The sequence below is a fragment of the Macaca nemestrina genome, chromosome 1, assembly GCF_043159975.1.
Source record: "Macaca nemestrina isolate mMacNem1 chromosome 1, mMacNem.hap1, whole genome shotgun sequence".
Lineage (NCBI taxonomy): Eukaryota > Metazoa > Chordata > Mammalia > Primates > Cercopithecidae > Macaca > Macaca nemestrina.
In genome coordinates, this window is record NC_092125.1 from 190647205 (window position 1) to 190664908 (window position 17704).

General features: G+C 44.0%; 1 protein-coding gene and 1 pseudogene across 1 annotated transcript; one reads left to right on the plus strand and one right to left on the minus strand.

The window, feature by feature from the left end:
* The first annotated feature begins 202 nt into the window (after window positions 1-202).
* LOC105494867 (olfactory receptor 2G3-like) lies at window positions 203-1147 on the plus strand. Its single transcript, XM_011763784.1, has one exon. It carries the CDS (start codon window positions 203-205, stop codon window positions 1145-1147), a length of 945 nt encoding a protein of 314 aa, XP_011762086.1.
* A 14624-nt stretch (window positions 1148-15771) lies between these two features.
* LOC105494866 (olfactory receptor 2A12-like) lies at window positions 15772-16994 on the minus strand (annotated as a pseudogene).
* Between the last annotated feature and the right edge of the window lie 710 nt (window positions 16995-17704).

The following is a 17704-nucleotide window of genomic DNA, read 5'->3' on the forward strand; positions in this document are numbered from 1 at the left end:
ATTTTTTTTTTAGATGAAGTCTTGCTCTGTCACCCAGGCTGGAGTGCAGTGGCACGATCTCGGCTCACTGCAACCTCTGCCTCCTGGGTTCAAATGATTCTCCTGCCTCAGCCCCCTGAGTAGCTGGGACTACAGGCATGTAGTGCAGTGGTCTAAACTGGACCACTAGTAGCTCCATTTCTCTTTCTGCAGCTGAAGGAGAATGGAAGACTTCTGGGATAACCACAGCTTCGTGTCTGAGTTCATCCTTCTGGGTTTCTCCAGGGATTCCCGAATTAATGCAATCCTCTTCAACATCTTTCTCTTCCTCTACCTCTCTACACTTGTGGGCAATGGGCTCATTGTCATCTTGATCCACCTTGACTCCCACCTCCACACACCCATGTACTTCCTCCTTAGTGCCCTTTCCATGCTGGACATGAGCTACGTTACCACTACTGTGCCCCAGATGTTGGTGCATCTGGTCTGCCAGAAGAAAATTATCTCCTATGTTGGATGTGTGTCCCAGATGTACATCTTCTTGGTTTTGGGAATCACTGAAGGCTCGCTGTTCTCTGTCATGGCTTATGATAGATATGTGGCCATCTGCTACCCACTCAGATACAAGGTTATTATGAGTCCATGGCTATGTGGAGCAATGATAGTCTTTTGTGGACTGTGGGGTGTCAGCTGTTCCCTAGTCTATACTGTCTTCACCATGTGCCTGCCCTACTGTGGTTCCAATGAGATCAACCACTTTTTCTGTGAGGTCCCTGCTGTTCTGAAGCTAACCTGTGCAGACACATCCCTCAATGACCAAGTAGATTTCATCCTGGGCTTCATCCTTCTCCTGGTACCTCTTTCCTTCATTCTGTCCTCTTTTGTCTGCATCTTTGCCACTATCTTGAAAATCCGCTCAGCCCAGGGTCGACTCAAGGCCTTCTTCACCTGTGCATCCCACATCACTGTGGTCACCATGTTCTGTGGACCAGCCATGTTTATGTACATGAACCCTGGGGCCAGTGCCTCCCCAGAGAGGGACAAGATACTGGCTCTGTTCTACAATGTCATCTCTGCCTTTCTCAACCCCATAATCTACAGCCTCAGAAACAAAGATGTGAAGAAGGCTTTCCTCAAAGTAACAGGCTGGGGCAGGGTCCCTGAGTGAGACTACTGGAGCATAGAAGGCCACAACCAGATCTGAAATCACAGGATCTGTGGCCATGTTACCCAGGCAGGAACCATTGACCGATGGTTAAGGCTGATGATATGTAAAGCTAAGTAGCTGGTGTAGACTTGCTGATGGCTCCAGCATCTGGGCTAGCCTCAACCATCAAAAGACCCAACTGTAGACAGAGTGCCAAGTAGAATGTACTTTTGATTCATTTTCCCAGGGCTCAGCAAAGGGTCCCGCACAAAGCGTCATCAACGTTTGCTGATGGGGTGACTGAGTGTACAAGGATGTGACATATTAAATAAACTCAAGATGGCTGTGATAAGATGGCTCCCAGGACTCCAGATCAGTGACCTTATTTTTATCTCAAACAAAACCATAAACAGATCTAAAGAAACCTAGGAGAAAGGAAAAGTGACCCCAGGAATAGGGTTCATGGATTGGCCATTGTCCATATAGCATTTTCCACGGGAATGTGAGTCCCAGGCTGCCTAATCCATCTGGTTGTTGGAGAGGTGAGCTCCTGCGGGGTGAAGAGATATCTTGAGGGGTCTCTGGGTACACACATAAAACATTACCCAAATCATATCATAGTGATTAAGAGTTTATACTTGGTAGCCAAACCGTTTCCTTATCTGTAAAATTGGGTGATATTAGTAACAGCAAATCATCACCTCATAGGATTGTTGTGAGAAGGTAAAGTTCTTAAAACAGTGCTTGAATCCTTTGTATAGACACTGCTTCATATAGATGCTGCTATTCTTCTCATCGTCTACTTCTGTTCCTCAAATCTATAGTTACCAAGAAGATATCTGAGACCATTTTGCCTTAGAGAAAAGGACCATTCTGCTCTTTGAAAAGGGATAACTAGCATTACAAATGAAAACATTGGCATTTGTTTAAATTTCAATCTGCTGTGGATTTAGTTAGCTTGGGACTGTCACCAAGAAGCTCATGAATTCAGAATCAGCAAAACCTTAAAAATTCACGACAGTTCCTCCAAGTGCTGCTGGAAAAGGCCCTAATTTCAACCAGTCAGCATGCCCCCAAAGACATCTTCATTGCCTTTTCATAAACAGTTCCTTAAATCTGAATTGAGTAATAATGGTGCTAATAGAGTACTTGATCCAAGGAGTTGCTGATGGGATATGATCAGCATATTGGATCGTAGGATCCAATAACTCCAATAACTCCAAGAAGTTGCAGTTGGATATGATAGTCATAGTGGTGCTGGCTTCTATTTCCAGTGCCAAGACCTTTACCCATGGTTTTGGCCCCTGATGGTCCCTGGCACCTTGGAGGAGGCATAGACAACTGGCTCCACAGAATCCTAGGAAACTGTACTAACCACACATTGTCTACAGTGTCAAGAAAGTCAGGGACACCTCCAGCGAAGCCTGATTCAGAGAGGAAAGCTTTCACAAGGAACTTCTTCCACCTTTACAGAATCTCCTCCAAATACTACCCTCACCCTTTTCACCACCAAAGGAAAACGGGGCAGGAATTCCAGCATTTTCTTAATCCTTGTCATTATTCTTTTTTTTTTTTTACTTGAAATTTTCATATTTATTGGAGATCTCTTTTAGTTGTTTTTAAATACAGATTTTTATTTAACCCTCTTGCATGTACATATCAAATAACAAAAAAGTGAAATATTGAATGAATATACATATAAAATAACAAAAAAGTGAAATATTGAGATATCATCAAGAAATTTCTACAGCTTCACATTCAAACTCTTCAACACTTTCAGAGCTATTGATATGCATACATCCACCTAGTACCTTCTGTGCTTTCAGAGTTATTGGTAAGGCTGTATTTCCTGAGTGCTCTTACCACACTTATGTCTGGATTTTTTTTTACCTAACTGCAGACCCACACTCCTGCAAGTTTTGATACCCTTCTGTTTGACAAAACTCAGTTTCACTTTTGCTGCAGTTTAATCACAGGTCCTAAGATAGAAGATCGGACCTGTGATTGATTTCTCACAAATTGATGTCATATTAACATGTTAATATGAAAATTATTGTTTGGTAAAGCAGAAGTGACCATCTGAAGCCCTCAAATATGGTATTTGTGTGTTTATTTTTTCTTTTTCAAGATTCTTTTTTTTATTATTATTATACTTTAAGTTCTAGGGTACATGTGCATAACGTTTGTTATGGTTTGTTACATATGTATACTTGTGCCATGTTGGTGTGCTGCACCCATCAACTCGTCAGCACCCATCAACTCGTCCTTTACATCAGGTATAACTCCCAATGCAATCCCCCTCCGCCCTCCCCATAATAGGCCCTGGTGTGTGATGTTTCCCTTCTTGTGTCCAAGTGACCTCATTGTTCAGTTCCCACCTATGAGTGAGAACATGCGGTGTTTGGTTTTCTGTTCTTGCAATAGTTTGCTGAGAATGATGGTTTCCAGCTGCATCCATGTCCCTACAAAGGACACAAACTCATCCTTTTTTATGGCCGCATAGTATTCCATGGTGTATATGTGCCACATTTTCTAAATCCAGTCTGTCACTGATGGACATTTGGGTTGATTCCAAGTCTTTGCTATTGTGAATAGTGCTGCAATGAACATACGTGTGCATGTGTCTTTATAGCAGCATGATTTATAATCCTTTGGGTGTATACCCAATAATGGGATGGCTGGGTCATATGGTACTTCTAGTTCTAGATCCTTGAGGAATCGCCATACTGTTTTCCATAATGGTTGAACTAGTTTACAATCCCACCAACAGTGTAAAAATGTTCCTATTTCTCCACATCCTCTCCAGCACCTGTTGTTTCCTGACTTTTTAATGATTGCCATTCTAACTAGTATCTCATTGTGGTTTTGATTCGGCTAGAGAACAGACATTGTGGGGGTAAGGATGGAGGCAAATGGGGGGAGTTGCTAGAACAGAGTGCAATTTGGGAAATTTAGATTTCAGAGTAGGAAATAGTCCAGTTGATTACTTAAAAGCCTATCCAAGAGTACTGCCCCTAAGAAAAATTCGTATTTTGGTAAAGAGGTGAAGGGAATATTCAGTGAAGAAATTCTGGATGCATCTTAATTTTAGAAAGGGAAATTTCACAGAGAAGCTGCAAGAAGAGGAGATGAACCCAGTATAGGAAGAATATATGGGAAGGATGGATGCCGTGGGGTGAACATTTTGGGTGGTAATGGCCAGAGATGAAGCCAACAGAACAAAGTTGAAATCTCAGCTTCTCCATGTACTGGCTAAAGGACTTTGGAAATGACCCTACCCACTCTTTGCATTTATTTTCTGAGCTTCACTTTTTCTCTTCAGTAAAATAGAGATAATAATACTTACTTTGAAAAGTTAGAGAAACTGTAGCTCTCTGGGTCCAATCAGGAGATAGAAACTACCCAATACAAGAGAAGTTAAATATTAATGTGTATTAACTGAGTGGTGCTCTGGGGCTAAAGGATAGTGGCTTTAAAAAGACAAACTTGGAAGGGGTTCAGACCTCATGGAGAAGTTATAGTTCAGGGACAGAACTGCAGAAGAATTTGCTGGTTACCCAAGGCAGAGCTGCTCTGGAGCTGAGAGGCAAATTATAGGCCACATGCCAAAGTGCAGGTAAGAGAGCAAACAATCAACAACCAATGGTGTGGACGTGCAGTTGGCAGCTGAGTGCTGTTGGGAGGGAACCTTCATGGCGTGTGGGGCTTACAAAAAGAACTACTTCTCTGTGACCCTGCAAGCTACAGGCGCCACATAGCAGCTTGCTGAATGAGTCCACCAGGGGCTACACTCAGGCCACTCCAGGGTTGCCAAGGGAGTCAGGCAAGTGACGGGATGTGTGGGGCTCTGGTTTCCATGTTCAGAGGGTGGCCTGGCCTGAGGTTGTAGTGCATTCTGATTCTGTGCCTGGGCAGGAAATTGCCAGAAATCTCATTCTCCTGCAGTGTCCCTCCAGTGTCCTCTATTGAGAAAACTTAACATCAGTCTCACTTTAAAGGAGAAATGCTCAAATGAGTTCAGCTGTTTATTACAGAGCATATGTTAAAGGCTGCATTTCAAAGTGGGAAGGAATACATGGCTAACTGATACAGTCCACCCCTTTGACTACTCAGTTCTCATATACATCATATATATATCATATACATACCTCTTGTGAACATTTAAACTCCTCTACAACAAACAAAACAACTTTATATTTTTACATAACAAGTTACATCGGTCACACTTCCTGTGAGATGTGCAGTCCCAATACCTGTTGTATCCGTCACAGGCTATATTAATTACTCCTCAAATTCAGTCATAACTGCACTGATATTCTGTTACCTAAAGACAAATATGTAAAGTTTACTTCCAATAACTTGTGTATAAAATAATTTTTAAATGAAAATTAGAAAGATGAAGAGCATCATTATTATATATAAATGAAAACGTGCATATCACAAACAGAGAAAATATGAAAAGCAATTACAATTCTTGTTTCCACAATTGGTCATGACATTATAGTTGCTATCTACAGCTTCCTTCTTCAACTACTCATTCCATATCTCCCTTTCCCTCAACCAGAAACCCAGCTGCTCTAGGTTATTTACCTGATGGAGTGACCCAAATTTTAATTCCTGAGAGGTCCAGGTCCCCAGTTATCTTGTGTTTTTTTAGTTGCTATAATTTTCCATTAACCTTTACTGTTAAGCATGGAAGTAATAAGAATTGCCCCCAGACAATCCTGTGGGTTCCAGACATTCTTCTCTTTGCCTCAATTGTATATCAACATCTCATTTTTCTCTTTGTAATCAGGACCAATCATCCAGCCAGCAGATTAGCTCCTTATTTTGCCTGTTAGTTCAGTGGTGCAAGGAGCCCAAAGTAGCCACATGGAAGTCCCATCTCGCAATTCAGTGGAAACCTTTGTTTTGCCCAAAGGTGAATTTCCTATTTGGGGATGAAGATCTCCAAGCTAGTGGAGCTCAAAGTTGCTGGGGGAGGAAGAAAATATTCAATGAGTTATTAGGTAAAATAGTGAGAGGACTCATTCACAGTTTTACCTCTTGATTCTTGGACCCATGCATTCTGGCTCTCTGGGAAACAACACCTAACAATGGGCTCTGATTCAAAGCATAAACTGCATCCTGTAAGATAAAGCCCTCAATTCCTTCTTCAATTCAACTCTTTCCTTTTGCATTTTACTAAAGCAGGGGGAACCGTGCCACTCCTTCAACATTTTGTTTAGAAATCTCGTCTGCTAAATGCCCACTTTTATTACTTGCAAATTCTTACTTCCAAACACACACACACACACACACACACACACACACACACACACACACATGCACACACACAGTTCAGCCAAGTTCTTTGCCACTTTATAACAAGGATTACCTTTCCTTCGGTTTCCAATAACACATTCCTCATTTGTGTGTGCAATCTCAGCAGAATCTCCCTTAATGTCTATATTTCTAGTATGCAACTCAAAACTCTTCCAGCCTTCACTCATTAACGAGTTCTAAAGCTGCTTCAACATGTTTAGGTATTTGTTACTGTAGCACCCCACTCCCGGTACCCAAATCTATATTAGTCAGTTCAGGTTGCCATAATAGAAATACCATACTGGGTGATTTAAACAATAGACATGTATTTTCTCACAGTTCTGGAAACTGAAAGTCTGAGATCAGGGCACAACATGATCAAGTTCTGGTGAGAGCTCTTTTCCTGTCTCACAGATAGTTAGATGCCTTCTCACTGAGTCCTCACACAGCAGAGGGAGAAAAAGCTCCCTGGTGTTTCTTCTTATAAGGACATGGATTCTATCAAATTAGAGCCCACCCTCCTGATCCAATTAAATCTTAACTACTTCCTTAGTCCAGATACAGTCACATTGGGGGTTAGAGATTCAACATGCGAATTTTGGGGGGCACAGTTCAGGAGAGACACAGTCTGTAGCATTCTCCCCCATCCCTGACTTCAAGCTCTGGAAAGCTTACAAAGGACTGAGATATGCAATGTGGAGCAGGGCAAGGAGTAAGTTGGCCCTCCATGTCTGCCACCCCCTCAGAGAATCTCATTCCCATGAGATCACTGGTCTCCATGGGTCGCTGCAGTATCTTCTTGACTTGCGGCATTATAATTTCACGACTGTCTTTCCTTATCTCTCTCTTCATTCCCAAAGGATCTGATACTAGCTGGACCACAGTGGATACTCAAGAAATAGTGGAAATGAATCAACCCCTCCCTAAGACATCTGGGCCACTGATGAGGCCTGAAAGAAAGATGGATGTCTCTGCTAACTCTGAGGCCTGTGCCAGAAATCTCTATTAGTCAGGGTTCTCTAGAGAGAACTAATAGGAGATATATATGTGTATATAAAGGGAAGTTTATTAAGTATTAATTCACATGATCACAAGGTCCCACAATAGGCCATCTGCAAGCTGAGTAGTAAGGAGAGCCAGTGTGAGTCCCAAAACTGAAGAACTTGGAATCCGATTTTAAGAGCAGGAAGGATTCAGCATGGGAGAAAAGTGTAAGCTGGGAGGCTAGGCCACTCTAGTCTTCTCATGTTTTTCTGAAACATTTTTCTGCTTTATATTCTAGCGGTGATGGTAGCTGATTAGATGGTGCCCACCCAGATTAAGGGTGGGTCTTCCTTTCCCAGCCCATTGACTCAGATGTTAATCCTTTTTGGCAACATCCTCAGAGACACACCCAGGATCAGTACTTTGCATTCTTCAATCCAATCAAGTTGACACTTAGTATTAACCATCACAAGTCCACCCCTTCAACTTGAACCCATACACATCTGCTGAGATGAGATACATAATCTTGAAATAAAGACAATTAAAGTCATCATTATGCCTAACATAATACAACTATCCTTCGTATAACCAGAAACGCACCAATCCCCAACCCAAATACTATTACATAAAGTTAACAATACTTAAATGCTGATATGAAGTCAATAAATCTTATGTTACATGATAAAGGAAAAAGGAAATAAAGATATTTTCTTAGTACAAGTGTATACATGCATGCACAAACGTGTTTTTAACAAAAGGAGAAAATACTCATGACTATTGCAGTCCCTGTTTCTGCAGCTGGTCACGTACGTGGTCATAGCTGGTATTGATGACTACCTTCTTCTACTGCCCATTCTGTGCTCCCTTTGTCTTCAGAAAGTACCTCAGCAGGTTGTGGTTTTTTTCCTGGTGGCATGACCCAAACCTTCATTCCTGAAGGGTCTGGGCCATTTGTAGTCCTGCCTGGATTAGGCTGTTGTAGTTTCCCATTGACCTTAATCACAGGGCATGGTAATAGTAAGAGATGCCCTAATGGACCTCCTGTATTCCATGCATACTCTTCCTTACCTCCACTGTGGAGTAGTAGACTGATTTCACCTTGATAGTCCAGGTCAATCATCCCAGCCAACACTGTAAGTCCCTTCTTAGCCTGTTGACTCAAAGGTAGGAGGAGCCCAAAGTGTCCAGGTGGCAATCTAAACTTCCAGTTTAATGGAATCATTGTTGTGTCTCCTGGTGGAAACACTCCTCCCTCTGGAACTAAGACCTCTAGGCCAACAGAACATAATGTCTTGGGAGCAGGAAGCAACAATTTTGCTAGTGGATTACTAGAGGTGATGGTGAGTGGTGCCACTTCCATTTCCAACCCTTGATTCCTGGACCTGTGAATCCTGGCAATGGGAGAAACAGTACCATATATTGGATGCTGATTCAGAGCACACACAGCCTTCTGGAGAACTTTGCCCCAGTCGTGCACAGTATTGTCACCAGTTCATGTTGTAATTGTGACTTCAAAAGGCCATTCCACCATTCTATTAATCCAGCAGCTTCAGGATGATGGGTAACATGGTAAGACCAGTGAATTCCATGAGCATGAACCCACTGCTACACATCTTTAGCCGTAAAGTGAGTGCCTTGGTCAGAGGCAATGCTGTGTGGAATACCATGATGGTAGATAAGGCATTCTGTGAGTCCATGGATGGTAGTCCTGGCAGAAGCATTGCATGCAAGACAGGCAAACCCATATCCAGAGTAAGTGTCTAATCCAGTGAGGACAAACCTCTGCCCTTTCCATGATGGAAGATGTCCAATATAATGAACCTGCCACCAGGTAGCTAGCTGATCACTGCGAGGAATGGTGCCATATCGAGGGCTCAGTGTTGGTCTCTGCTGCTGGCAAACTGGGCACTCAGCAGTGGCCGTAGCCAGGTCAACCTTGGTGAATGGAAGTCCATGTTGCTGAGCCCATGCATAACCTCCATCCCTGACACCATGACCACTTTGTTCATGGGCGATGACAGGGGTTGCTGGGGAAAGAGATTGAGTAGTGTCCACAGAACAGTTCATCCTATCCACTCGATTATTAAACTCCTCCTTTGCTGAGGTCACCTATTCATGAGCACTCACATGGGATACAAATATTTTCACAGTTTTTGACCACTCAGAGAGGTCATCCACACACCTCTTCCCCAAATTTCTTTGTCACCAATTTTCCAATCATGCTTCTTCCAAGATCTTGACCATCCAGCCAAACCATTGGCTACAGCCCATGAATCAGTATATAATAGCACATCTGGACATTTCTCCTTCCATGCAAAGTGCACAACTAGATGCACTGCTTGTTCTGCCCACTGGGAAGACTTCCCTTCACGGCTGTCCTTCAGGGATGTCCTAGAAAGGGGCTGTCATGCTGCAGCTCTCCGCTTTCGGGTGGTGCCCGCATATCTTGCAGAATAATCTGTGAACCAGGTCCTAGTCTTCTCTTTCTCTGTCACCTGATCATAGGGAACTCCCCATGAGGTCCTCAGTACAGGCTGGGGGAGAGAAGGCCATGGGGCCATAGACATTTGAGCCACTTCCTCATGTAACTTACTTGTGTCTTCAGGACCTGCTCAAGCCTGATCATGTATATACCGCTTCCATTTGATGATGGAATGCTGCTGTGCACGACCCACTTTACGGCTACATGGGTCAGAAAGCACCCAGTTCATGATTGGCAGTTCAGGTCGCATGGTGACTTGATGACCCATAGTCAAATGTTTAGTTTCCATCATAGCCCATTAACAGGCCAAGAGCTGTCTCTCAAAAGAAGAGTAGTTATCTGCAGAAGATGGCATGGCCTTGCTCCAAAATCCTAGAGGCCTCCACTGTGGCTCACCTATGGGGACCTGCCAAAGGCTCCAAAGAGCATCCCTATCTGCCACTGACACCTCAAGCACCATTGGATCTGCTGGGTCCTATGGCCCAAGTGCAGAGCAGCTTGCACAGCAGCCTGGACCTCCTGTTCTGGACCCCACAAAACTGGCAGCCTTTCAGGTCACTTGATAAATGGGCCACAGTAACACACCCACATGAGGAATGTGTTGCTTCCAAAATCCAAATAGGCCCACCAGATGTTGTGCTTCTTTCTTGGTTGTAGGAGGGGCCAAATGCAGCAACTTACGCTTCACCTTAGGAGTATCTCAACAGGTCCCATACCATGGGACCCCTAGAAATTTTAACAAGGTAGAAGGTCCCTGAATTTTGGTTGGATTTATTTCCCAAACTCTGGCACACAAATGTCTCACCAATAAGTCCCCTGTGTTTGCTACTTCTTGCTTACTGGACCCAATCAGCATAATATCATCAATATAATGGACCAGTGTGATATCTTGCAGAAGTGAAAAGTGATCAAGGTCTCTCCAAACAAGATTGTGACATAAAGCTGGAGAGTTGATATACCCCTGAGGTAGAACAATAAAGGCATATTCCTGGCCTTGCCAGCTGAAGGCAAATTGATTCTGGTGGGCCTTATGGACAGGAATGGATAAAAAGGCATTTGCCAAGTCAATGGCTGCATACCAGATACCAAGAGATGTGTTAATTTGCTCAAGAAATGAAACCACATCTGGTACAGCAGCTGCAGTTAGAGTCACCACTTGATTAAGCTTATGATAATCCACTGTCATTCTTTAAGATCCATCTGTCTACTGCACAGGACAAATGGGAGAGTTGAATCAGGATGTGGTGGGAAATCACACCTCCGCAATCCCTCCAGGGGTGCAATATTGTTTTTTATTTTACTATTTTTCCTTTTTCTTCTTTTTTTCTTTTTGAGGCAGAGTCTCGCTCTGTTGCCCAGGCTGGAGTTCAGTGGCACGATCTTGGCTCACTGCAAGCTCCACCTCCAGGGTTCATGCCATTCTCCTGCCTCAGCCTCCCAAGTAGCTGGAACTACAGGTGCCCACCACCACGCCTGGTTAATTTTTTTTTTTTTTTTGTATTTTTAGTAGAGATGGGGTTTCACCATGTTAACCGTGATGGTCTCGATCTCCTAACCTTGTGATCCACCTGCCTCAGCCTCCCAAAGTGCTGGGATTACAGACATGAGCCACCATGCCTGGCCTTTATTTACTATTTTTCTAGGTAAAGGCAGCTCTAATGACTTCCATTTGGCCTTTCCCACCATAGTAGCCCTCACCCTACCGGTCAGGGAGCCAATGTGAGGTTTCTGCCAGCCGCTAAGTATGTCTATGCCAATTATGCATTCTGGCACTGGGGAAATGACCACAGGATGAGCCTGGGACCCACTGTAAGTCGTACCTGAGCTAAAACTCCTTTAATTACCTGACCTCCATAAGCCCTACTTTAACTGGAGGACCACAACGACGTTTTGGGCCCCTTGGAATCAACATCAGCTCAGAGGCAGCGTCCAATAGTCCCTGAAATATCTGATCACTTCCCTTTCCCCAGTGCACAGTTATCCTGCTAAAAGGCCAGAGGTCTCCTTGGGGAAGGATGGGAAAAAGATTGACAGCAAAAATTGTTGGTAGTGTAGCGGGGTCCTTCCTCAAGGGGTCCCAGCCTCCCCTTCATTCAAGGGGTTCTGGGTCTGTAAACTAGCTCAAGTCTGGAAATTGATTGAGGGGCCATGATTCTGTTTTTATAATTCAAATTAGTCTTTTGTTCAGTCAACCTAGAAGTTTTCATCTTATATAAATTGAGTAGGAATGCAGTAGGCTTCCTATCAATTTCACTTCTAGGAACACCACGATTAATCAGCCAATGCCAGAGCTCTACAGGAGTCAGACCATTCTGATTGCTGCTTTGCCTCCCCTGTCCATTACAGTAGCTATGCCCACCTTGCCATTGATAGTTGAGTGCCACCACTTGGCCCCTGCCACCTCGGGATCCAATTATTCCCACTTCATTTAAATTTTGTAGTTGAGTGACTGCAGTTCTTATTGTTAGATCTGACATTCAGAAAAGAGCAATTACAGGGCTCTTTAAAGATGCAGGTTCTACCTTATAAATCTAATTTGCAAGGCATTGGTCAAGGGTATATCTTCTGCACCCTTCCAGCTGGGATAAGTAGGTTTAAAGTAACTAATCCACTCCACCATTAAAATCTCCCTAAGCCTTTGGATCTCTTCCTCCACATTAAACCAAGGAAGATCAGGCATTTCCAGCTCATGGGCCATCTTTTGATCCATATTTCAGCTAACCAAGCAAATAAACTACTACTAGTATTTTTTCTTTCCTATCTTTTTTTTTTTTTTTTTTTTTTTTGAGATGGAGTCTTGCTCTGTCACCAGGCTGGAATGCAGTGCCATGATCTTGGCTCACTGCAACCTCCACCTCCCGGGTTCAAGTGATTCCCCTGCCTCAGCCTCCTGAGTAGCTGAGACTACAGGCACGTGCCACCACGCCTGGCTAATTTCTTGTATTTTAGTAGAGATGGGGTTTCACCATTTTGGCCAGGATGGTCTCAACCACCTGACCTTGTGATTTGCCCGCCTCGGCCTCCCAAAGTGCCGGGATTACAGACATGAGCCACTGCACCCGGCCTAGACTGCAACATTAAATGCAGAGTCCCTACTTAGTGGGCCCAAATCAATAAATTCAGCCTGATCCAACTCCATGTTCCTTCCGCCATTGTCCCACACCCTTAATATCCATTCCTATGCCTGTTCTCCAGATTTCTGCTCATATAAATTAGAAAACTCAAGCAGTTCTTTTCAAGTGTAGTGCACCTCCTCATAGGTCACACTCTCAACCTCACCTGTAGGGGCCAGCTAGGGCTTTAGTTATAGGTCTAGAAGCAAACATGGGTGTTGGGGATGGTTCCTGAGGAGAATCACCATTATCCTGTTTAGCAACTGCCTCAGGGGAGGCCATCACTGTTGCCTCAGGCAGTAGAGGGTTTATCTCCTTAGACAAAGGTGGAAAGGCAGATGGCAGCAGCATGGGTGTGGGAGAGAGTGTTGCCACTACTGGTGATGGAGAAGCTGTTTCTTCTGGCAAAAAAAGGTTCATCAGAGTTTACAAACTCAGTGTCCCCAGTTTCATCAGGGTCCTCCCATACGTCCCCATTCCAAGTTGCAGGGTCTCATTCTTTTCCAATTAATGCCCTTGCTTTACCAGTAGACACTGAGTGAGGCTGTGCATGCACCTTTCGTTGCAGGTCAGCCACTTGCATGATGAAAGCTTGTGTCCGTTTTTCCACAATTTCAGCTCTTTCTCTACAGGAGATATGACCCTCACTCAGGGCAATCTTAGCAGATTTGAGGCTGAGTATCTGCTTCTAAAGCTGGGAGTTAGAATCCCTGAGTTCATCTTTTCTTTCATCACTTTGTCCACTGAACTTAGGAGCAACCAACCAGCTTCATTACGTTCCTTGGTTATCCACATATGGTCAAAGGTGTTATGTATAGAGTCACTAAACTCCTTGCCTCTCATGAGTGGTGAATCAGGAGTGTCAAATGCATTTATGTTGCATAACTCTCTAAGCAGTTCACACCAAGGACTATCAGTGTTCTCCATACTATTAAAAGTAGAGTCCTTAGCATTTTAGGGTCTAATCGTATTAAGCAGCCAACTCCAGAAACCCCAAAACCAACAAAGGAACTCTATCCTTAATATTATGTTTCTCTAGAACTACTCCTGGTACCAAAATCTGTATTAGGGTTCTCTCTAGAGGGACAGAACTAATAGGACATACATATATATATATATATATATATATATATATATATATATATATATATAAAGGAGAGATTATTAAACATTAACCCACTTGATCACAAGGTCCCACAATAGGTCATCTGCAAGTTGAGAAACAAGGAGAGCCAGTCTGAGTCCCAAAACTGAAGAGCTTGGGGTCCGATGTTCAGGGGCAGGAAGCATCCAGCATGGGAGAAAAATGTAAGCTGGGAGGCTAGGCCAGTCTAGTGTTTTTACGTTTTTCTGCCTGCTTATATTCTAACCACGCTGGCGGCTGATTAGATAGTGCCCATCCAGATTAAGGGTGGGTCTGCCATTCCCAGCCCACTGACTCAAATGTTAATCTCCTTTGGCAACACCCTCACAGGCACACCCAGGGTCAATACTTTGCATTCTTCAATCCAATCAAGTTGACACTAAGTATTAACTATCACAGATTCTTAGAAAGTCCAATGTCATTTAAGTCTTAAAAGAATGAATCACTCCTAGGTATGCTGCCCATTGTGGTTTACAGATGAGCAGCACACATAGCAGCAATGCTTTTTTTTTTTCTTAGAGATGGGAGTCCTGTCTCCCAGGCTGGAGTGCGGTGGTGCAATCATAGCTCAAAGAAGCCTCAAGTTCTTGGGTCCCAGTGATCCTCCCACCTCAGCCCCCTGAGTAGCTGAGACTATAGGTGCACATCACTGTGCCCAGGTAATTTTTTTCTATAGAGATCGGTGGGGCAGGGGGCAGGTCTCACTTTGTTACCCAGGCTGCTCTTAAACCCTTGGCTTCAAGCAATCCTCTCACTTCAGCTTCCCAAATTGCTGGGATTAAAGGCAAGAGTCACTGTGCCTGGTCTGCAGCAATTCTTATTATTTTATGGTTTCCTTGTTTATTTTATGGTTCACAGAGGACTTTCACAAATTTATTGCATTTGAGTTTCATACACCATGCTTACTCTGCCTATTGTGGCATACAGTTTTAGAGACACAACAGGCTTTGGGGACTCTTATGTTCAACGTGTTAATTTTACAGATAAATGAAGTGAGATTTAGAGAGAGGAAACAAATTGCCCAAAGTCACACACACAGCAAGTTGGCAAGGTTGGCACTAGAACCCAGGTCACTGAACATCAAATTCTGTGTCTTTCCACAATACAATGCAGAGTATACCATGTTAGCCCCCTGAACCACGTTGATTACATGCACCAAGTCAGGTCCATGGGCTGTATTGGTTCCACATACCATCATCTTAATTTTCTGTGTTGGCAGCAAATATTGTTTATATGTCCTACTTTGCTTAAATCACTTTGGCCCCCATGCGCCATGTCACACAGCTACCATGTTCCATGTTGGTTACATGTATTCTATTGGTTGCTGTGGTATTATGGTAGATTATATCATTATCTCTGTTATTTGCTGCCCTCCCTGTAATTATGCATGCCTGTCCGTTGTCCTGTGATATGCATTACTTCTCTGCAGGAAGAAAATACTTCCTGCCTCCTTGCCGTCACTTGACCATGTGACCTGCTTTGGCCAATGGGATGTGAGCCAAGAGGTGTGTGTCACTTCTGAAATGCTTTATTAGTCATCATTTGTTTTGGCCATTGTTCCTTTCCCTCTGCCATAAGAATGGCATGTTCCAGATAAGGGCTTCTCCTTCAGGGTGGATCTGAGACTGCACAAGGCCATAGCCGACCTACAACTACCATGGGATGTGAGCAATAAATAAACTTTTGCTGTTGTAAGATGCTGAAATTACAGATTTGTTCGTTACTGCACCACAATGAAGCAAGTGGATCAAGATAGCCATGTTAGTTTCATGCATATTTGTTTCATGCACTGACCAAGTACTGTGTTGGTTCAAATGCACAACGTTAGTTGCACATTACAGTTGCTGTACCTTTCTTCAACATTGGACATTCTACCCCAGGCCTCTCCTGGCTCCCAGTTCACTAGGCAACCCTACTATGCCCCATCATTTTGAGAAAAGGCTGCTTAATGTCCTTGTTCCTCAGAATGTAGACCACAGGATTGAGCAGAGCCATGAAGACACTGTAAAAGAATGAGATCTGCTTACCTAGCTCAGGAGAATAGCTGGAGTTGGGCCTCACATAGATAAAAGTGACCAGAGCATAGAAGAGTGTGACCACGGTCAGGGGGGAGGCACAGGTCCAGAAAGCTTTGCAGCGGCCCTGGGTGGACTTAATCTTGAGGATGGCCAGGGCAATATGAATGTAGGAGGCCAGAATGAGAGACAGTGGGACAACAACCATAAAGACCCTGATGACCAGATCTGCCATCTCAATGAAGTGGGTGTCCCTGCAAGCCAAGCTCCGTACCGAGGGGCCTTCACAGAAATAGTGGTTGACCGTGTTGGGCCCACAATATGGCAGCCTCATGGTGAGAAAGGTATGAATCAGGGAGAAGAAACCACAGGCCCATGTCCCAACTACCAAGCATGTGCACAGTCCCAAATGAGGATGACAGTATAACACAGCAGGTGGCAAATGGCCACATATTGGTCATAAGCCGTGACTGCAAAGAAGATGCACTCGCTCAGGCCCAAGACACCAAACACATACATCTGCAGCCAACAGCCAGCAAAGGTGATGGTCTGAGAGTGAATGACAAGATGCACCAACATCTGGGGCATGGTGGTGATGATATGGCCCATATCCAGCGGGGAGAGGATTCAGAGGAAGAAGTACATGGCAGTGTGGAGATGCATGTCCAGGCAGATCAGGGTGACAATGAGCCAACTGTCTGGGACAGAGCTCAAGTAGAGGAAAAGAAAGGCAACGGAGAGGATCCTGTTGAAATGGGGTCACTGGAAAACCAAGCAGGATAAATTCAGAAACCCAGCTTTGGTTCTGCCCTGGAAGCATCCACATGATGGGGCCTATAAAAAACCACACTTACATAAATGTCATCTGAAATATGGTATCCTAACCTGAGGTCAGGAGTTCGAGACCAGCCTGGCCAACACAGTGAAACCCAGTCTCAACTAAAAATATAAAAATTAGCTGGGCATGGTGGTGGGCGCCTGTAATCCCGCTACTTGGGAGGCTGAGGCAGGAGAATTGCTTGAACCCAAGAGATGGAGGTTGCAGTGAGCCGAGATTGCACCATGGCACTCCAGACTGGGTGACAAGGGAAAAATTCCATCAAAAAAAAAAAAATGTATGGTATCCTGGCAAGAATAACAGCTGTGGAGGTAGACAGGCTAGGATTTTAATTCTGGTCCCACTACTCATTTACTGTATAATCTTGAACAGGTTACTTAACCATTCTGAGCCTTTCTCAGCCTGAATCTCCTCATCTGTAAAATGTGACTAATTACACTCACCTCTCAGGATTTTTGTAAGGAGTAGAAGCAATGTATATGAAGCCTGTAACACAATGCCTCAACACAGGAAATAAAACATAAAATGCTCATACTCAATTTCCCACTCTATCCCCACCCCTCAGTAGACAACTGGTCACTCACATGTCTAGCAAGAATCAGTTTACACCTTCTCAGCCCCAGCCCCCAAACCTGAGAGAGAGCTCCCTCTGTCTCAGAAAACATGGGTGTGAATGTGCTACGTGCCTCTCCTGACAC

Bases quoted from the DNA above. Each gene is read 5' to 3' on its own strand.
- LOC105494867 (XM_011763784.1), top strand. From the start codon at position 203: ATGGAAGACTTCTGGGATAACCACAGCTTCGTGTCTGAGTTCATCCTT.